The sequence below is a fragment of the Hyaena hyaena genome, unplaced genomic scaffold (genome assembly GCF_003009895.1).
Source record: "Hyaena hyaena isolate Hyena2069 unplaced genomic scaffold, ASM300989v1 scaffold_1032, whole genome shotgun sequence".
Lineage (NCBI taxonomy): Eukaryota > Metazoa > Chordata > Mammalia > Carnivora > Hyaenidae > Hyaena > Hyaena hyaena.
This window is the reverse complement of record NW_024081665.1, coordinates 23,808-47,036: the sequence shown is the minus strand read 5'-3', so window position 1 is coordinate 47,036 and position 23,229 is coordinate 23,808. Positions and strand designations below refer to the sequence as shown.

Sequence of the window (23,229 nt, the reverse complement as noted above, 5' to 3'; positions counted from 1 at the left end):
TGTCTGACCTTCAGAATTACCACACATTATGGCCACTGCATTTCTTGGTGTCAGGAGAATTGTTACTTGTCATTATTCCACATCTTATTAGGACTGCTGATATTGAAGAAATTCCCAATTCTCCTGTAGATCCTGATTGTGTTATGGCAAATCTTCCATCTTCTGTTTAAATGACATGTGTGAGTCCAGCAGGCGAGAAATGAAGAACATAAAACAGCCCACCGGATATTGCAAATCCTCCATAATATAAGGTGGATCTGCTTAGGAAAATTAGTGTCTAGCTTTTCATGTTTATAAAAAAATACTGCTTTTTACATTAGCATAGATTACATTTAAAAAAAGCAAGAGAAATAATATGTGAGACAGTCATACTCTTTTATCTTTCAATTATCAGTTTTAAAATGTGATAAATACTAGAGGTTTTGGAAGTATTTTCAATGCATTTAAGGGGACTATTAATGAAGACAAAGGCACAATTATTGGAATTTGTGCTTTCTTCCTTGTACAATTAATCCTATGAATAAATCTTGAGTGTGGAAAAAAACACTGTATTTAGACGCAATTTTTGAGAACTGGAGGGAAAGGGTCTGTGATTTATCAAATGATATTTGGGTCAGATATTTTGCATTTCGCTTTGGTGTCCTCCCATGCGTGATGATCTGATTGCCTGTCAGCTACTAGTAACATCTGCCGCTTGTAGCCACAGAGTGGCTTACGGCAGGTGCGTGATGCTGCCCTAGAATTCATGCCAAAACAGTCCTCTTTGAATATCAGTAGACCACCTGGGTACCCAGCTGCAGTGTGTGACCACATCTCCTGCTCTTTCATGGATGCCAGAGACACTTACAAAGTACTTGAATGGGGTAGGGGAAGAAAACTTGGTACCTCAGAGAGAGTTATGCTTCAGTTATTTGATCTCTCCCTCTATAAACCATCCACCTCCCTAGTTGCGGCCATAGGATTTTAGATTAACTGAGATTTCCTGTATAACTTGTGAAGTGGTCAAATGTTTTTCAAACATAAGGCCCTAGGATAAACTTGAGAAGAGGAAATTACCTCTCCCCTCTCCAGTATTTTTCCTTAGGCCTTGGCTGGTGTCTTTTACAAATATATACTAGCCATTAACTTTGTGTCAAGCACCGTGCTGGGCTCTGGGGCACAGAGGAAGAATAATCCAGCACAGCTCTCTGTCTTCAAGTAGCTCACAGTCCCATCTAGTTGAGTGTTAGTCCTAGGCATATTAAAGTCCAGTCATCAATTTGCATTGGACAGTTGAAGAGTAGTCTCTCATGCTTACAACAAAAAATCTGTTTTAAGAGGCACTTATCCTAACAGTAATCCTTTCATGGACAGGGTATTATTTTCCTGGTTTTTAGTCAGCTAGAGACATTTTGTTTCTTGTCCTGGACCTGAGACATTTTTATAGGAAGCTATAAGTTTTGCTTCAGATAAATACTTTCCCTAGGGAGCACATATAAAACTCTAATGCTATCAATGGAAAACTATGATTCCCTACCAAAAATCACCTTATAGGCATCTTTTCCTTTTTTGTCATAAAATGCTTAGTGAGATAAATGTGAAAGATATAAAAATATCCATATTGATGTCACCTCCAGCACTCATTACAAATACCCGAAAGACCCACTGTGAAGGAAAATAATACTGTACTTTGACAGCTTTTGATCTTTTAAAAATAAATTGGTAGTAGTCAGTGTAGGCTACATTACACTTTAAAAGGAGATTGAAGAAGTAAGGATGAAAATAGTCACATTTAGCATGTTACTTTGCTTAATTCATCACGAACAGAGAGTGCAGGGCAAAGTTGATTTATTCAGGTATGCTGTTTAAGCACAGTGAAGGTAAGTTCCCAGTTTCTGTGTTGTGTAGAAACCAAATTGGCAATAAATTACATTAAAAATAAAATAAAATAAAATTTTATACTTAACATGTAAAAAAGATTTCAAGATATCATTGTTGTTCCATTTAAAGGTTAATAGGGACCATCAATGTTCGTTCACATGCTTGCCGAAGATGTGGTTAATTCAAAGCTTGCTCCTCTTATCAAAACATGTTATCAGGACCATCCTCTCTGTAGAGAATTTCTGGTTTTCTACTTTTTTTAAAATTCAAGAACAGATGACCAGACTCTCTACGCATTTCCACCTTGAAATGTCTCATATTGCCCTAGTTTTTTTCTTTAGGAAAATGAGTTAACTCTCCTCTCCAAAATTAAACCGTGCCTTTGGGATCTTGAACTCAAAATAGGGGAAGACTAGACTGGGAGCAGAAGGCATGGGTTTGATGTTCAGCCTTGCCAATTTCTGTCCACATGACTTAGTTTCTTTGAAATTCAAAATTACTAGTTAAGAATAAGATGGCGATGACTACTACTCAATCACAGTGTTCTGGTAAAGACTTGATGGAATGATGAACACAAAACTGATATAAACTAGAAAGTGTTGCACAGACGACCTTTATTATCTCTGTAATAATCTTTCAACACCTGCAGGTGTTGTTCCTTCTTTCTTTTTCAATATTACCTACTTGTTCTAATCTTTCCTCTCAGCTTACATTTTATTTTACCCCCCTAGTAAAATAAAAGAATAGTAAATACAAAAGAAATAGTTTGGTCATATTTACCCTTTAAGTTACTATGTGTTTTCTTTCCCATTTACTGGGAAACTTCTTAAAAAGTTCTTTTCTCTACATATCTTCACAATCCAATTTTCTTCACATCTTATATTCTAGTATCTTGATTCTATCATCTGCAACTGCTCATAAAGCTTTTTATGAGCTTTCATTATTCTTTCTTACTTCTCTGCAGCATTTGACACTGTTGACAATCACCATAACTTTCTAAGTGTTTGTGATATATATTTGTTCTTCTCTGACAGCCTTGACTTGGCATTCACTTTCTCTTTTCTCTCCCACCCCTAAATGTAGGTGCTACCTAAGGACATGCCTTGCTCTTCTACTCTCCCTATTTTCTTTCTTGGCAAACTCATCGATTCTCACATGCTCATTTAATTATAAATTCTGTAAAGCTAACTCTCAAATCTGTCACCTTCCCTATACTTTGCCTCGACATTTGCAACACATTTCCAACTTCTTCAGGTACATCTTTAACTCTTCATGACCTTAAAAAGTCAAGAGTTTCTATTCTGTTCTCAAAATGAGAAAAGGAACTCCTGGGTCTTCTCTAAAGGGCCAGAGAGTGATCTAGAGCATGATCAAGGAGCATGAGTCTTACATCAGTCTCAATCACTATCCAAATACACCATTATAGAATTCCACTTTGCCCTTGAATAATTTATTTATAGATTCTCAATTCAAGAATTCTAGAAGGTATGGTAATTGCTCAAATCCGAATAGCTTTGTTTGACCAGTTAAAAATATAGAATATAATAGTTGGTTGGCCAATTAAAATACATAATTTAAATAGAAACATAAAGAACATGGTTGACCAATTAGAGAAAAAAATACAAAATTAGAATTGCATATTGCTGGACTATGAAGTATTGAAATGAGTAGAAAAATGTAGTTAAATCTTGGATAGTGGAGTAGTTCTTGCAGAAACATATTTTAGCATTTGGACACATCATGATGGGAAAAGAGAAGTGCTAATAATTCTACATCAATTTTTTTTAATGTTTATTTTTGAGAGAGGGAGAGAGAAAACACAACTGGAGGAAGGGGAGAGAGAGAGGGAGACAGAGGATCTGAAGCAGGCTCTGTGATGACAGCAGAGAGCCCAATATGGGGCTCTAACTCATAAGTGAAACCCACAAGCCATGAGACAATGACTTGGGCTAAAGTCAGATGCTTAACCCACTGAGCCACCCAGGTGCCCCTCTACACCAAAATTTTTATTTCAATTTTACTCTATTTGCAGTGTAAACCAGTGGCTACTTTGATTATAAAGGATTAAAAGAATGTTTAATTCGTCAAGTTTGATTTTTTGCAGATGTAGTAAAACTTAATTTGGATTTATTCTTAAGGGTAATTTAAAAAATATTAAAAATCTACAACTACCAAATAAGATAAAATAAAAAAGCTTAATAAAATATAAAAGTATAATAAAATAGAATAAAGTATAAAAATACAATGTAAAATATCTGACTACCTTTTAAATGATACTTAAAACTCAATTTTATTGGTACTTAATACTCAATTTCAGAACAGTTGGATCAAAGTCTTCCCTCAACATTATTTCACACCTTAAAAGAATCATTCCTAGTATCTAAAATCTGTTATTGCTGAAATCAGTCAGCCTTATTTAAATAAATCTCATAATTGGTTTCCTTTTTTAACTACATTTCTGGTTGACTAGAACAACAGTAAAACGATTGGTAGTCATGTACTTAAGATAGACATCACTAAGTGTGACAGTATAATCATAGCTTAAGACGTTGCACATTTATTGCTGTAGTTACCATAGAGATTTAAATTTAGCCCTTTAATAAAAAGTGCATGAATTCAATTTTGAATGCATTAAGTTTGGCTAGCAAGGTGCACTAGGTTTCTCAACTGAATGCACATATATAAAAATAACAGTTTGGAATTCTGTCCTAAAAATCTTTAGGGGAGCAAATATAGGTATATAATAGGCTCAATTTCATGAGTTTTTAATGGATGCCTCATTAATTGTCACTTGAATCATAGTTCTGCAAAAAATGCATTTCATGATTTAGTTATATGTTATTCATGTAATTTTCAACAGGGAAATAAAGGCACGGAGACCGGATATTCTGACCTAAACCTAGGTATGGCTGAAAGCACAAAGGAGGACCACAGGAATATAGATCTGAGAGCTTGCCAGTTTCTAGCCCCTGTTCCTCTCTTGCCCTGCTCTCTACAAGACAAGACCCTTGGGTTATTAATTTATAAATTCTTCCCTGAGTATCCTAGATCACAGAAATCTTTCCTTCTTTTGAACTTGATGCACTTTATATCCCACTTACAGATAATACCTAGATCATACTGGATTCTCTAGGAGAAATCAAGAGCCACATCACTCATATACGCAGTCTATCTAATGCAGGCCTAAGTATATAACTATAGTGATTGATGGGTAAAATGAGGGTAGGTTGATACGTGGCTGCTACAGAGAGGTAACCTGAAGTATAATGCAAACATTTCAAAAGGCATTAAAGACAAAACTAAATCTATGGAGGAGAAAAGCTCCTCATATTTAACTTATACTGAGATATATTAGGATCACATGTGTAAAAGAATTCTACAAAGTGTTATTTAAATGTAAAGCCTCATCAAAAAATAAACTCCTAGAGAGCATGGCCTGGCTGCTTTGTTCATTTCTACATCTTTAATGGCTAGTACAGTGCTTAGTACATATCAGGTACATATTAACTATTGGCTGAATCGATCAATCAATCCATCAAATATTGTTCTGAGAGACTACTGATTATTTCTTAATCCTTGAATAATAAAGCTTTCCCTTCCCAAAAGCTTTATGATATTTGTGATCTTATTTGGAATAAGAGAATTCAGCTTTTCATTTCATAGTTGTCTAAGTCCTTTCTGATTTACTCCATCTTGCATTGTGCTCTAACTTGAATGTTTTCCCGCTAAATAAATCCCTCCACAACTGGCTTCTTCCTGTCAGTTTGGTGTTAGTTAACGTGCCTCCTGAGAGGTCTTCCATGACCACTCTTATGTAGTGGAGGTCTCTACCTCTCATTTTATTTTCCTCAATGCACTTTACCTGAATTAAGGGACTAGTTTTCTTTAATGATTTATTGTCTATCATCATCCTCCAGCATAAGATCTAAATTACCATCACTATATTTTCTGAACTATGTTTGCAAACTTTACTTGAATTTAATGTCAGGCTTATTTCTTTTAATCAAACACAGTATATACCAATGATTCTTCAAATGTCAACACTAGAAATCTGTTTAGAAGTTATTTACTTTAACTTGCCCTTTCCATGAAAAAAAAACAGAACCTTAATTTGTAAAATAAATAGTTCAAATCTAATTCAAAGCAGCACACATTTAGATACAAAAAGAAAGTAAAACATTTCATTATCAAAATATTTTAGATGCCCTTCAAATGTAAATCAGTAGGAAAATTGCCTTATTTCTCAGGACCATTTTTTAACGATTAAGTACACTCAATGGGAGGTATTAGTAAGCTTAGCCATAATGAAAGGTGTCAAACTTTTCTGTGCAATAATTCTGAGCACATTAACATTCTTCATAGCTCTTTTTACTGCCATAAATTCAAACAGTTAAACTGAGGTCTTTCATATTTAGGATCAGAAGGATCATAAAGATTTTTATAGTTCATGTGGGTGTGCATAAGATATCTGTACATGTTAGCAGAGAAGGGCCAAAAAACAGTCACAAAATTGGGGTGTGTTTCCCAACATTTCAGATACTTGTCTCTAATTCTGATTGTTAAGTTTCTTAATGCACTAAAACTCACTGAAAAAGCCAGGTGGCTTTTTGATATATACAGAAAATTCTGCCTAGAATGTTTGAAATATGCCTGTATTTGTTAAAGAACAATATTGCCAAAAATGTTATCACAGTTCAGAAATCAATAGCTTCTTTTTGGTGTACCTTTATTTCCATTAAATAGTTTACTCCAAGAAGATAGAATGAAACAGAGTGATCTTTGAATAAAATATATTTCTAACATGTCTTTCTAAATAAATCTTATAGAAATGTAATTCATTTCTGTTTTATACATTTATGAAAGTAAAATGTATTATTTTCTATCACTTTAATTCAATTTCTTCCTCTTTCTATGCATTTAATTCCTATCCATTTTCCAGAGTTTCATAATTCCCCAATTCTCTTGATTATCTGAGTCCTGAATCTTTCAGGATATCTGGTGAACATCACTCAGCACTCATTTGCAATATAGACATTTATGCTATAAACATTTAAAATCCATACTTTCTTTCATGTTATATTCTTCCTTTGTAATAACTACTATTAAAGACTCATATTCTGGGTCTTCACAAATACTTAATTATTCACATTCGCATTAACTCATACATAGATAAACGGATAAATGGATAGAATAACAAATAGAATGAATACAGAATGGGAAACACATTAGATGAAAATATTTCCAGGTTGATAAATATAGTATATGTTACATTTTCTAAAGAAACACTCATGTGATAAGACTTTGTGACAAGTTATGAAAAAGTATCAGTAAATGTTAATAGTTTAAGAAGGCATTAGATTGTGAATGGTACTAACAACACAAAAAAATTATTTAAAAAAATACTTCAAGAAATAATTGACTATAAAAAAGAGCCAGAGATTAATAACAAGTTCTGGCATCTCTAAATTTCTTACAATGCCTTATATTTCTAAAAATATGTCTCCATATAGTATGTTTGGAAGATGAAGAATCATGTCAAGGACCATCCAATATAAGTTTATTCTCATATCTCGTTTTGTGCACCAGAAAGTTTAAATGAAGAGGTACAGCTACCACATCAAAATAACCAAGCTTTAGGCTATTACAAGCTTTAAAAACCAAACAAGTTCTGTTAATGTTTCTAGCATTCTCCTAAAGTTTGATTAACATATAAATTCCTGTTATTCACCTGTTTTTTCTAAGAGACCATATAAAATCAGGTATTTGTTATAATTAACATCCAAAATAAAATTCTAACACATTTATTTTAGAAAAATTGAGTCCTCTATAGAAGACTTAATTGAATATCACATGGCTCTTACTGACACAATGCTTAAACATATATAATAGATGGAATACAGTCTTTAGAAACAATGTCTCAGCTTCCTCTTGCCTGGAGATATTTTATTCTGTGGTTTTAATTAAACAAAGAATAAAGTGATTGAATAAAAAGATAGGTTTAAACAATGGTTTAGGGTAGAATGGTGGCCCAGACGCCAGAAGACTTCATTATAAGCACAGAAGCTAAAAATTCAAGCTATTTGCAATGTGTTTAAGGTTTATTTTGCACAAAATAGGTAACCAGAGGGAAGTCTGATGGGCCAAATAATTATTAATACTGGTTTATATTCTTCATTGAGTCTATATATGAACACGATCTCATTTATGACCTCCTAGCCTTTTTTAGAAAAGATTCTATAAGGGTACAAATTTTCAGTTGTGAGATGAATAAGTTCTGTGATCTAATGTACAGGATGATGACTATAGTTAATAATGTTATATTACATACGTGAAATTTGGTGATATTGGATCTTAACTGTTCTCATCACACACACACACACACACACACACACACACAAAGTGACTATGATAGATGATGGATGTGTTAGTTTGATAGTGATAATCATGTCAAATCATGTTGTAAATAAAAATGTATATAATTTTTATTTGTCAATTATACCTCAATGAAGCTAGGGGTAAAAGAGGCTAAGAAATCTCTATATTAACATGAAGAAAGTGCTTTATTGTATTTAAAGGAAAGGATTCCACAAAATCATGTCCACCAAAATTGTGAAGAACACATTAATCTGGTGAGATTAAGTTCATGTAACCGAAATATTTCCATGATAGTCCAGTTTCTATGACTGGCCAAAAAAAAAAAAAAATGAACACAGTCAAGTTTTATACACTGACAATCCATTCTCCTCAAATTTGTATGAAATAAGTTTTTTAAAAAGGCAGAGTTCTAACAAATAATTAGATTTTTGTCTAAATTTATTTCTGTCTAACAAATTATTATAACTGGCATTTTTACTTGTCAGTATTTGAATTGTGTGGACATTTCTAGATAGTTCTTTACTTTCTTTAAATACTTTCACATACCTGGATACTACAATCCCCAGAAAGTCTACAAAGTTCTTTGGCTCATTTACCATACTTTAGTTCAGTAAGAACATTTGCCTTTCATTTTTCCATTATTTATTATGTCAGCTCTCATTTCTTTTCCACTTCATTGCTTGTGCAATTTGGAAATAAATGGATTTTATATCATAAGACATTTCACTTGGTTATATCCTTCAAATAAATATACTGCTGTGTTCATTGTTATTTGGAATAAAAAGAAAATTGGGGCACTTATAGAGAATTCCATCCTGCTGATTAAAATGTTGGTTATTGACACAAAGTAGCTTATATTTTAAGGGTAATGATAATAAAATTAATGTTTCCATAGTATGGCACAGCTTATTAAAAAGTTCAGTAAATCTCATTTATTCCACATAATTTGTCCTGAAATTATGAGACTCTGATAAACACAGTATTTAAAAGTAAGTGGACTAAACCATGAGACTCTTGAATGCTGACAAAAACTGAGGACTGATGGATGTGGGGGGGAGGGGGGATGGGCATGGAGGAGGGCATTTGTGGGGATAAGCACTGGGTGTTATATGGAAACCAATCTGACAATAAACTATTTGTAAAAAAAAAAAAAAAGTAAGTGGGCTAACATGTAGTGAGAATCTAGACTATAGAGGTCTACAGTTGACTAGATACGATCCATTACATTTTCCCTTCATTTCTTTCTCCTTGGAGGATGTCTGTCCAGTGTGTGTGTATGTGTATATGTATGTGTGTGTTCATATTTTTACAGCTCAATATACATTGAACTGCATATATTTAAACTGTGTATGCAAAACTATCACCACAATCAGGATAAATGTATACATCCATTACCCACCAAAGTTTTCATGTGCTCCCCCTTCCCTCTTCTCCTCTCCATTCACCGTAGCCTCTTCCTAGACAACTTACCTGCTTTTTGTCACTTACGGATTAGCTTGCATTTACTAAAATTTTATATGAATTATCTCATACAGTATGCAATCTATTTGGTCTGCCCTGTTTGATTTAGTGTTAATTATTTCAAAATTCAGAATTTTGCAGGGTGTATCAATAGTTCCTGTATTTTTATCAGTAGTACTCCGTGTATCAATAATCCATAGTTTATCCATACACATTTTGGTGGACATTTAGATTGTTTCTGGCTTTTGGCTATTGTAAACAAAACTGCTATGAACATTAGTCCATGTCTCTTTGTATGACCTTATGTTTTCCTTTCCTTTGAGTAATAGCTAGGAGTTGCTTAAGAAAAAGTAAAACTGTTTTCCAGTTATTACACCTTTTCATACTCCCAACTCCATTGCATGTACAGTTCTTCTAAATTCTCACCAACATTTTAACTTTTGCAATTCTAATAGAGGCCTAGTGTTATTTCATTATGGCTTTAATTCCATTTCTCTAATACTAATAATATTAAGGATTTTCTCATGTGCTGACTTGTCATCTTTATGCCTACCTTAGTGAAGTGTCTGTTCAAATTTTCGAGCCATTTTTAATTGCGTTGATTTTTTTTTAATATTCAGGTTTAAGTGTCTTTTTTTTTCTGATACAAGTCCATTATCAGGTATATTATTTGTTGTCAACTTCTTCCTGTCAGTGGCTTATCCTTTCAATCTCTTGAAAGTGGCTTTGAAGAGCAAAAGTTTTTCATTTTGATGAAGTCCAGTTTATCAATTTTTACTTCTACGGGTTGTCTAATCAGAGGCAGAAAAGTCTTATTCTTATGTTTCCTTTTATAATTTGTCAGTTAATTTGTAAATAGTGTGAGGTATAAATTTAAGAAATTGTTGTCCACATGGATATGTAGTTGTTCCAGTGATATTTACTGACAATAGTACCCTTTTTCTACTCGTTTGTTTTTATTCCTGCAATGTCTGTCAAGTTTTGCAATTTGAGTAAGGCTGATCTCATAGTTTGAGTTAGGAGGTACTATATATCCTTTTCAACTTTCTGAAAGTTTCAGTAGAACGATTCTTATTTCTGCCCAAAATGTTTGGTAGAATCCACCAGTAAGGTCATCTGACATAGAGTTACTTTTGTAAAAAGTATTTTTTTACACTACAAATTTCATTTCTTTCCTTTATACAGGAGTATTTGCTTGATTTATTTTTTTCTTGTAAGCATTAATAGTGTCTTTTGAGGAAATAGTCTATTTTATCAAAGCTGTCAAGTTTATTGTCATAATATTGTTAATAATATTACTTTATAACACTTTAAATATCTGTAGAATCCACAATGAAGTTACCTTGTCCATTCTTAATATTGGTAGTTTGTGTCTTCTATTTTTCTTATTAAGTTTGACTAGAAATTTATCAGTTTTATTGATCTTCTCAAGGAAATAGCATTTTATTTCATTCCTTTCATCTAAATCTTTCCTCTTTTATGTTTCATGAATTTGGCTTCAATCTTTATTATTTCCTTTTTCTTACATATTTTAGTTTACTCTTTTTTTTTTCCTGTTTTCTGAAGGTGGAATCTGAAGTCATGAATTTTAGGACTTATTTTCTTCTTTCAAATATAGTTATTTAATGCTATGAATTCCCCCTAAGTATTGTTTTAGTGGTAACACAAACTGTAATATGCTCTGTTTTCATTTTCATTTTCATTCAGTTAAAAAATGATTAATTTCACTTTGACTGCTTCTTTGATCCACAGGCTATTTAGAAGTGTATTGTACCAAAAAAGCAAATAATCCAGTGAAGAAATGGGCAAAAGACATGAACAAACACTTTTCCAAAAAAAGACATTCAGATGGCTGACAGAAACATGAAAAGATGCTCAACATCGCTCATCATTAGGGAAATACAAATCAAAACCACAATGAGATACCACTTCACACCTGTCAGAATGGCCAAAATTAACAACTCAGGCAACAACCAATGGTGGTGAGGATGCAGAGAAAGTGGAACTTTTTTTCACTGCTGGAATGCAAATTGGTGCAGTGTCTCTGGAAAACAGTATAGAGGTTCCTCAAAAAATTAAAAATAGAATTACCCTACCATCCAGCAATTACACTACTAGATATTTATCCAAAGGATCTAACAGTGTTGATTCAAAGGGGCACATGCGCCCCAATATTTAGAGTAGCCACCATCAACAATAAATAGCAAAAGCATGGAAAGAGCCCAAAATGTCCATCGACTGATGAATGGATAAAGATGTGGTATATATTTATATACAATGTAATATTACTGGATGATCAAAAGGAATGAAATCTTGCCATTTGCAAAAACACGAATGGAACTAGAGTGTATTATGCTAAGTGAAATAAGGCAGTCAGAGAAAGACAAATATATGATTTCACTCATCTATGGAATTTAAGATACAAAATTGATGAATATAAGGGAAGGGAAGCAGAATATAAAATATAAATATAATATAAAAACAGAGGGAGACAAACCTTAGGGGACTCTTAAATACAAAGGACAAACTAAGGCTTGCCAGCAGGGTGTTGGGTTGGGGAAGGGGCCAAAGGGGTGAGGGATATTACAGAGGATGCATCTTTGGATGAGCACTGGATGTTATATGTAAATGATGAATCACTAAATTCTCCTCCTGAAATTATTACACTATGTGCTAATTAACTTGGATTTAACTTTAAAAAGAAAAATAAATAGAAAAAATATATAAGGAACTGATACAACTCAACACCCAAAAAACAAATTATCCACTTAAAAAAATGGGCAGAAAACATGAACAGACACTTCTCCAAAGAGGACATCCAGATGGCCAACAGACACATGTCAAGATGTTTAACATTACTGATCATCAGGGAAATGTAAAGCAAAACTACAGTGAGGTACCACCTCACACCTGTCAGAATGGCTAAAATAAAAAACACAAGAAACAACAAGTGTTGGTGTAGGATGTACACTGTTGCTGGGAATGTAAAGTGGTGCAGCCACTGTGAATGTTCCTCAAAATAAACAAATCCAGTAATCACATTACTGGGTATTTAGCCCAAAAATACAAAAACACTAATTCAAAGGAATACATATACCCCTATGTAATAGCAGCATTATTTACAATAGTCAAATTATGGAAGCAACCCAAGTGTCTACTGGCAGATGAATGGATAAAGATGATGTGGTATATATATAATGGTATATTATTCAGGCAAAAAAAAAAAAAAAAGGAATGAAATTGTGCCATCTGGAACAACAGAGATCGTGTTAGATAGTATTATGCTAAGCAAAATAAGTCAGCTGGAGAAAGACAAACACCACTCATGTGGAATTTAAGAAATAAAACAAATAATCAAAGGAAAAAGGAGACAAGAAAGGAGAGGGAGAGAGGAAGGGGGGGGGAGAGAGAGAGAGAGAGAGAGAGAGAGAGAAACAGACTCCTGATTTTAGGGAACAAGCTGATGGTTTCTTATTCCCAGAGGGGAGATGGGTTGGGAGGTGAGTGAAATACATGATAAGGATTAAGGAGGGCACCTGTGGTGATGAGTACCGGGTGATGTATGGAAGTGTTGAATCACTAAATTGTACACCTGAAAAAGTGTATGCTAACTAAATGGATATAAAATTTTAAAACTTAGTAAAAACTTAAAAGAAGAAGTGTATTATATAGTTTCCCAATACTTATCTTTCCCTATACCCCATGAATCACTCTGGCTGGAGAGTACAGGCACTATTGCCGGTCCTGGGTGAGCACTGGACAGTGAGACCTCTAATCTTACTGACGGTTCTTTCCTCAAACTTAGTTTCATTCCTCACACATATGCACTGATCAGTACCCAATGTTTCCTGAGTTCTGTCTGTGCAGCTCTCCTTCCAATATTCTGTCCACCAAATTCTTTCCTGCCTAGGTCTCCTCAAGCGCTCGGCTTCATCTTCTCTGCAGAGAAGTACATGGGCATCTGCTGAGGTCCTCCTTCTGGTGCTGACATCTAGGCACTTTGTCAAGGCAGTATGCTGAGGCAAACATAATGGGCTCTCCTTTTTTGCTTCCCATCTTTGAGACTGTTGTCCTGCATGACCTGCTGTCCAATATCATGAAATTCTTTTCACATATTTTGTCCACTCTTTGATTGATTCAAGTGTGTGTTTAAATCTTTCATATTACACCAAGTCTAGATGACATTTAAAAAATTTTTTTACATTTATTTATTTTTGAGAGACAGAGTATGAGTGGAAGAGAGGCTGAGAGAGGAGACACAGGCTCCAGGCTCTGAGCAACGTTCAGCACAGAGTCTGATGCGGGACTCAAACCCATGAACCATGAGATCGTGACCTGAGCCGAAGTCGAATGCTTAACCGACTGAGCCACCCAGGGGCCCCTGATATTTTTAACTCAAATGTTTTCTTTTAACTGTTTTATGAGTATGGGTAGATAGTTAAAGTCTAGGTTCTTAGGATATCTGTAGTTATCTCAAAGGAAGTTACAGCAGTCAAAAAAAGTTGTCTTCTTTTTTCCTAAAATTTAACCTCTTTTCTGGTCTAGGGAGTTTAAGAACCACACCTTTCCTAACACCTAGAGTAATAGCACTTTATGTAAGTATTGCATATTCTTATTTTAAAGGGATTTTCGTGTATATTCTCTCATTTGATTATCTGTATTTAAGGCCAGATAATTAAGGTCAAGTTTGTTACTAAGTCATGCTCAGGAGTGTCATGACTTGCTCATGACAGCTGCCACTCATGACTTACTTTATTTGTGGTTAGTAGGGTACTTAGCACTATATATATAATCTCACTGAATCTTCCTCAAAAAACATATCAGGAAAGTGTTACAATCTTCCTTGTTCTAGACATAAACAACTAAAGCTTAGAAGACATGCTACCTTGAAGTGCTCCAGCCAGCTCCTGAACCCAGGCACCTGGCTCCCAGACCATTCTTGTAACCGTTAGTCTACCTTTCATGGAAGTGGGATGCTCCTCTGACCCTCTTCTTACTCTCTTTTTCCATGACCCCAATTGGCTCCACAATGGCAGGTTATTTCATTTTAAAATGAACAAAATACTGTGCATTCTTGGAATTATTTTTTCCTGTGCTATTGCTCATGAAAGGCAAGGACTTCTGGTGATAATGCTTAGTGGGTGGTATTTCTGTTGACATCAGGGATATCATGTAAAGATACATGATTCTTTTGATGGTAAATTCATACGATACTCAGTTAATTTTGTCACCAGGTATTTATATGTATTATATATTCACTTCTGAGTTCTTCTTATCTAAATTTTCAACCCCTACTCGTCTCCAATGTTTATCATTTCATATTCCTATTCCCTTTCTTATTTTGCTCTTTAACACTTATCACTAATATATTAATACATTTCATTTCTTTTGCTTATTGTTTGTCTCCACTAAAATTAAGTGCCATAAGGACACACACTTTTGTCTGTTTTGCTCACTACTGTATCCCGTACAACTAATGAATAGAAACTCAATACATACAGGTCAAATAAATTAACATTTATGTTTAGACAGTATTCTCAGGATTTATATTTCAATGATTGTTATGTAATGGAGTGGTGAGTGATATATGAGACTAAGTTTTCAGAATTAGGAACTACATGCACATATTTGCACTGCTGTTGGATGTTTGTCATCTACCGTAAGAGGCTAACATCTATAAGAGGAAGATAAGATCACTAGATGATACAACCATCTCAGAACTGTGGAAGAAGATCACATTTACCTGTTAGTTTATCCTAATAAACTAATATTAATAAATCCTAATAAACTTGTTAGGGTTGTCATGTTAGGAAGAACTCAATCTTAATGGGGAAGTAACAGTATAATAGTAGCATAGCCACTGGTTTCAGAATGGTGCAGTTCAATTCTCAACTACTCAATTTACAAGCTTTATAAGTATTAGAAGTCACTATTTTTTTATGCCAAAGATGCTTATCCTGACACTTCAAGGGATTCTTCAACTCTTTAAAACTGTATTCAACCCTATTGTGTGTAAGCAACTGGATGTAACTTTCTTGGGAGATCTAGAGTTTTCATCAAATTTGCAATGTCTCTCAGTACTTATAATAGTCTGGGTATCAAATATCAAGTTATACTGTTATAAATAAATCCACACAAATATATTCCTTTGGATTGGTTTGAACCCTTAAGGCCAGCCAAAATCCTAACACTTTGCAAGCCCTTAATACTTCTATGTTTTTTCCTTGCCCTACCTGCAAAGACTAGAGCTACAAAACAACACTAACTACACTATTATTATAATCACCTTTCCACAATGAAGGTTAAATGATTTGCCTATACCTACATTTCCTAGACAAGAAAACCTCATACATACTTTTATTAAAGAAATGATCACATTTTATTGTCAGGAATACTTATGTATCTCTCACAGAAATGATTCTGTGAAAGTGAAAGCATCATGTCTTATTCATTTTTGTAGCCTCGGTATCTGAAAAATGAACATAGAGCATGTTCAATATATGTCTATTGTATAATGATTGATGTGGATATTAGCTTCAGGACATCTGAGTTGAAGTACTCAACATATATCATTTCATCAGGTCACACACCTTTTCATGAAATTAACTTAAAGAGAGAGTCTCCTTCTCTTTATATACTGTTCTAGTATTTTCTCTTACCCAATATCTTCCTCAGCTGGAGTACTAACTCTTAAGTGTACATTTATATTCCTGTCATAGAAAGAAAAAATAAAACATGAATCAAGTCTAATAGAAAGCAAAATACATATTCTGTTTCTATTGAAGGCATATGGAAACTAAAGGCTGTGATATGTTTTAAAATATTCAAAAAATTGTCGCTTATTCCTGGAGTCTTCTCATACCCATGGGGGATATGTTCTAACACCTCCAGTGGATTCTTGAAACTAAGGATGCTACCGAACCCTAGATAGACTATGTTTTTATTCTATACACACATGCCTACGATAAAGTTTAATTTACAAATTAGGCATAGTAAGGGATTAATAATAATCACTAATAATGATATAGAACAATTATAACAATATACTACAATGAAAGTTATGTGAATGTGCTCTCTCTCTCTCTTTCTCTCGTAACATCTTATTGTATTCTAAGATACAATAAGATATGGTATCATCCCTTCCTTTTTATTTTTTAATTTAAAAAATTTTAATGTTTTATTTATTTTTGAGAGAGAGATAGAGACAGCATGAGCAGGGGAGGGTCAGAGAGAGAGAGAGGGAGACACAGAATCCAAAGACAGGCTCCAGGCTCTGAGCTGTCAGCACAGAGCCCGACGTGGGGCTCAAACCCATGAACTGTGAGATCACGACCGGAGTCGAAGTCAGATGCTTAACCGACTGAGCCACCCAGATGCCCCTGGTATCATCCCTTCTTCTTGGGATGATGTGAGATGATAAAATGCCTATATGATGAGAAGAAGTGATGTGAATGATATAGGCACTGTGACACAGCATTAAGCTACTATTGACCTTCTGACATTATGTCAGAAGGAAAATCATCTGGGGCGCCTGGGTGGCTCAGGCAGTTAAGCGTCCGTCTTCGGCTCGGGTCATGATCTCATGGTTCGTGGGTTCGAGCCCCGCATCAGGCTCTGTGCTGACAGCTAGCTCAGAGCCTGGAGTCTGTCTTAGGATTCTGTGACTCCCTCTCTCTCTGACCTTCCCCTACTCACACTCACTCTCTCTCTCAAAAATAAATAAATCATTTTTTAAAAAAAGAACGAAAATCATCTGTTTCTGGACTATAGTTGACCACAGGTAACTAAAACCGTGGAAAGCAAAATCACAGAAAAGGGGGAGTTACTGTGCTTTATGTCTTATTGATCTCAAACAACCAATCGCAGCCAACTTCCTGTGTCATTTTCTAGGGATCTAATCAGTCTTAAGGCCACTAGTTGCATTCATTCTGTCATCCTGGTATCTGCTTTGCCTACCATATTCTGAAATCTCTCTTTTTGCACATTTATATTTCTGTTGCATTTCCTCATCATGTTCTCCTGGTTTCACTACCAAGTTCCTTGCTAACGCATCTTTTAATTAGTTACATGAAGAGCATCCATCCAGTATGTGAGCTATGTGATGAAAGTAAGGGGAGTCCATTGGCAGAGAATCAAGCTTAACGGGTGAGGAGAAAAGATGTGAAAAAGAATCTTAGGGGGAAAAGGTGGGCATTAGAATCACAGATAATAGTAATATAGCTACATTGATTTTTTTTTTCTCCTAATGTAATCCCAGAACAACATATAGGGAATGTTGGTTAATGAACGGCTAAATACTCTCATCATTACATATCAAGGTAAGAACATACATTTTTTCAGTTTTTGAATATCCACCTACCCTTTTTCCCTCCCTCCCTCTCTTCCTTCCTTCCTTAGTCCCTCCCTCCCTCCCTCCCTCTTTCCTTCCTCTTCATTCTTTTGTTCTTTTTTAAAATTAACATCCATCTCTTAATTTCTGCACTTAGAGAACTACACCAGGTAAAAAGCTTGGGTCCCCAAATGTCCCTAAAAGTTGTGCAAAGATATATCATGTGCTTGATGTCAACAAGGCATTCCTGAGTATGGTATGGAATCTCATGGGGCAAATTCTAGTCTGACTTTAAGTATATAGGCAAATATGGAAAGAATAACAATCCATGAACTAAAGGTATTATCAGATATTTGGCTATAAGAAAGGTTTATAGTCAAAAAATATATAGCAAGACCATTCTGTACTTCTAAAATAATTCTGATTATCCGAGATTCACCAAATTCCACATTATATAAATTCAAAGTAATTCTTATTCTCAGATATTGACCTTACTTGCAGAACACCAAATATAGTTCTGTTAGTGAAAAACAAACTTTACTTTCTAAATGAGGAATTAGGTCATAACTCTTGGACTTCATAGATAAATATATCTAAACGCTAACAATTTCATTACACAATCTTGGAGAAAACAATACAATGGTTTGAATATTTCATGTAAAATTCTATAAAGACAAAAGTATCATTAACTTATTTCATTTAAAAATAAAATATGAAATCCATCCCGCTCCTTGCATAATTATCCAGTTCCTTTGACTACAGGTTATTCTAAAAGGTATTTGAGAATAACCTCAGGTAGCACTTGTATATTCTGGTAACATAAACACTTTCAAGTTCAAAAACATAATCTGATTTTATAGGGTTATGCTTTATTTAAAAAACAAAACCCTTCTTTATTAAAAAACTGAAAGCTCTTAAGTCTTTGTACTATGAATAAAAGAATTATTTTTGAAAACTTTAAAAGTGGCTGCAATTTCCCATTTAACAGTAAATATTGCATGCAAAAAGACTAGCAAAGCTTCAGAATAAGTATTAAAATGACCACTGTTCCGTAATTTGCATCACTTCATAAAAAAAATATTTGACAGTAAATTACTGGGTCTACATGTGCATGCTACAGCATAGTATGTTCAGAGTTAAAAAAAATAAAGTAAAATGCAATTACCCTAAAAGACATTTCAAGATTCTCTCCACCCCAGATATCCATTCCTGCATCGTAAGTTCCTATCTCTTCAAAGTAGTTTCTGTCAATAGAAAATAGGCCACCAGCCATAGTAGGGGTCCTAGTTGAAAAAAAAACAAAAAGAAAAGAATATCTTTTGAAAACAATGTGTGGAGTTTAATGAGACTGTAGCAAATAGTTTTGAGACACTTTAAATTAAAAAAAAAAAAAAAAAACTAGCACTCAAAAATCTCAAACTGGAAACATAAAGCCAAAGTGTAAGAGGTTTTAAAATTAATAAGTAGCATTTTAGTTCACATTTTCTGTAAAACTAAATTTAGATTAGTCTATGTTTTTCTTATAGGTGATCCAATAGATATGTGGAAGGAACACTGGCCACTTAAGACAGGGGTTTGTAAATTCCTTCTGAAAAGCATAGTGAAGAGAAGTGAGGGCTCTTAGCTCTACCCTTAAAGAGCTTAACTGGTCATGAAACTACAAGTTGTGATCTTTTGTCACCTAATTATAAATCATTTTAATATGAATTCTAGAAACCTTGGGAAGTGGTTTCTCTATGAAAAGATCTATAGCCTATTTCAATATGAAAAATATCAAATGCTATAAAATATTTGTAGGCAATTAAGTATGTAATGGTAGTTAAATATTTTTTAATATAAGAGCTTTATATCTAATTATTTATTCTTCTCTTTACCCAATTTAAATGATAGAGTTAATCAGATGACCCTGGCTAAACATAAATCTCATATGCTATTTAGAGGCTTAGCAGAACATTTGGCAGAGATTCTAAAACCTTTTTCTAGGAATAAATGCCTTTTGATTCTCACATTCAAGACTTCTCTATAGGAACTCAGGAGTCAGATGTTAAACTTTTAAAGGATTAATTATTAATTTTAAAAGATTAATTAAAGTCAGTGATTTACACTATGCAAGTCTTCCTGTATAAGCAGAATGAATTGAAACTAAAAAATAAAATTCTAGTTTTTTCACAAATGGATCTATCTATACTGACAATTTTTAAATTTTAATTGTAGAAGAGTGGTTTTAAACCTTCATAGCATGTTAGAGGCACCCAAAGCACCTTTAAAAAACACATTTCCATGCTTGGGTATCACTCACACTCCACAGATTCAGATATAATTGGCCTGAGGTGGAGCCTGACCTTTAGTACTGTGTATAGTCCCCTGCTGATTTTAATATGCTCTTAAACAGGAGAAACACTGGTCTAGGGGATTTGGACACTCATTCAAGTAGACCGAGATTGCTTAAAAAAAACAATGTTTTCCTTTTCTGGAGATTATATCCTCTTCTGCCACAGGATATGCTAATACCCTCTGATTGAACAGTATAGTTCATTGAAAAACCACCGAATAATATTGTACTTGGACATCTACCACAATGCAAAATTCCCTATCTCTCCCGCTGCTCTCACTGTTTTATACTCAAGCAATTAATTGTCTGTCACCTGGAGTAGCAGAACATCCTTAGTCTCGGAACTATTTTATTACTTCTGGTCTTGCTGTGTTCCTATCATGAACAGAAACACTGACCTTCTGAGACATAATGAGAAACACTAACAGAGCTAAACAGATGGTAATTATGGAGTACCCACCACCCTCACCTGACTGGGGTTTTGGAACTCCATGGCAATTACTATACCAAGGTGTAAGAGTGCTGGATAGTCTATTTAATGAAAAAGGAACAAAAATTGTTGCAATTATCTTATCATAATGCAACTAAGTGCTTAAGACTGTTAAGTAATGCATTTTTAATGATCAGTTCAGAATGCCTACTCACTTATCTATTTACTAATAAAGTACTGATGCATTTAGTTTAAATCCATGCATTGAATATCATCTTGCAATTGGTCATAGTTCCTATAAATACATGAGAAGTGTGCAATAAATGACTAAAATAATATATATATTTAACCGTAAGAATGACTCAAATTTCACTTATACTTAAAAAGTAACAAAAATAAAAACATAAAATTACAATTCCTCAAAAAATCCTGTAGTTTCTGAAGACAGATGCTCCTAGAGAGATTTTTTTTTTTTGTATTTGCAATGTCAGCTCTCCCAAGTAGTCTAGAAACTGTGCCTTATATAATATCAACAGTGTTATGCAACATGTTCTGTTCTAAGTTAATTGCTCTGTATCATCCCTAATGAACTATTCATGTATGCCTGTGTGGACTTCAGGTGTTCAGGGTGCCTAGAAAATTAAAAACCTATATATTCTCTAACCTTATTAATCAATTCAATCCATTTTGGGGGAAAATAAGGCACCCAATGTCTGTGAATATCACCTCCACTGTCAGTAAGTGAAGGTGATTAGAGTTAGTAGAAGCAAAGCACTTAGCACAGTTCCCAACACATAACAAACAGTTGGTAAGGTTAGGTGGTATGTCTTTGTCGTCATTGTTGTTGTCGATAATCATTCAAAGGTCTCCAGTGTCCTTCACTTATGACGTCCCATACACACCCTCATTTTGGACTTCAAAATCACTTGCATCTACTTCAGATCCAAGATGTTGAACTCTGAACTCTGCCTCTCTAAACACAACTTTCTATTCTTAACCCCGCCTGTTTCAAGCTTGTGACAGTCACTTTTTATTCTATAGTGTAGCTTCGGGTTCCTCTGCTACTCCGGAGTCACACATAATGACCCCCTTCAGGAACTGTTCCCTTCCCTTCCACCCAAACTCTCTCCAAGATTTTGCCATGTCAGTGAAAAAATAGCTTAGCATCCTAAATTCTCTATCCTTCCCTTATCTGACCCAATTCTCTTTTTGTAAGTATCAGTGTCTGGGTAAACCTACCCATGCATTATCTACTTCTGCACCTAGGAACCAGAGACTCCCTGGAAAATAATAAGATGAGGTCAACTAGTCATACTGCAAGTCCAACTTATTGACTCTCTGCTTAGTCTACAACAGCTAACAATCCGTTCATCTGTGTTAATCTGTTCTGCGGTCTCATTTTTTATAACTGACTCTTATCTAAAAGTCTTGGATTCTCCTCAAAACACCGAAGATTAAGGCAACGCATAAAATAAAAATGTCATCAGTTATAAAATCTAAACTCCCCCAATCTCTACCTCAGTATGTGTATGTATCTCCTCACAGCCTCTTCCTTCCTCCTGCCTCAGAGGAAAGAATATCTCCTTCATTGTGAGCTAACATTCACTCTTCTGGCCTCAGCTGTTCTTTTCTGGCTACTCTTTCAGCTTCTTGCTCATTGACTATTACATTTATGTTCTATGCCTTTGATTTCTAGATCATCCCCTTGAGCTTACAATACTGTTCAAGCAAGTTCTATCCTAAACCAAAGAGTCCTTCACTCCATCCTGCTACTTATTGAAAGGAAGGACATATATTTTGTATTCCCTATACTGGGAACCTTATTGAAAGGATGTTTTCTACGTACTCCCTCAACTCCTCTTGACCTTCTAACTGGAAGCTAGATCCTATTCCCATCTCTACTATAATTTCTTTCTAAAAGATCCCTGTTGATTGTGAACTTGAATAGGCTTTCCTTAAAATGTCTTCGGAAGCATTTGAACACAATTCAGCAACCTCCCTGATTGAAATACTTTTCATCTCAGACTCCAATAGCATTTTTCCAGAGAGGCTTTTCCCATTTGTTTTATGAAACTTTTATTTTTTTATTTTTTTATTTTTCTTTTAGTTTGTTTCTGGAAGAGACACAGCATGAGCAGGGGAGGGTCAGAGAGAGAGGGAGACACAGAATCTGAAGCAGGCTCCAGGCTCTGAGCTAGCTGTAAGCACAGATCCCGATGCAGGGCTCAAACCCACGAACCGTGAGATCATGGCCTGAGCCAAAGTCAGACGTTTAACTGCCTGAGCCACCCAGGCACCCCTCATTTTATGAATCTTATTGATATCCCTTTCCTTGCTGGCTGTCTCCAGTTCTTAGCTGCATACGTATAACATGAGTGAAATGTACAGTCATAATACTGTTTTGTAGATGTGTGTGCTTAATAATTGTCTGCTTTTGTCCCA

The 23,229-nt window shown here is 34.5% G+C and overlaps 1 protein-coding gene across 1 annotated transcript in view; it reads right to left on the bottom strand.

Annotated features, from left to right (window-relative positions):
• LOC120223708 (polypeptide N-acetylgalactosaminyltransferase 13) overlaps positions 1–23,229 on the bottom strand; it is a 223,089-nt gene that overhangs the window by 178,090 nt on the left and 21,770 nt on the right. The window contains exon 6 of the mRNA XM_039221941.1: positions 19,191–19,308. Within this exon, the coding sequence (XP_039077872.1) occupies positions 19,191–19,308 (118 nt within the window). The remainder of the gene's footprint in view (positions 1–19,190; positions 19,309–23,229) is intronic.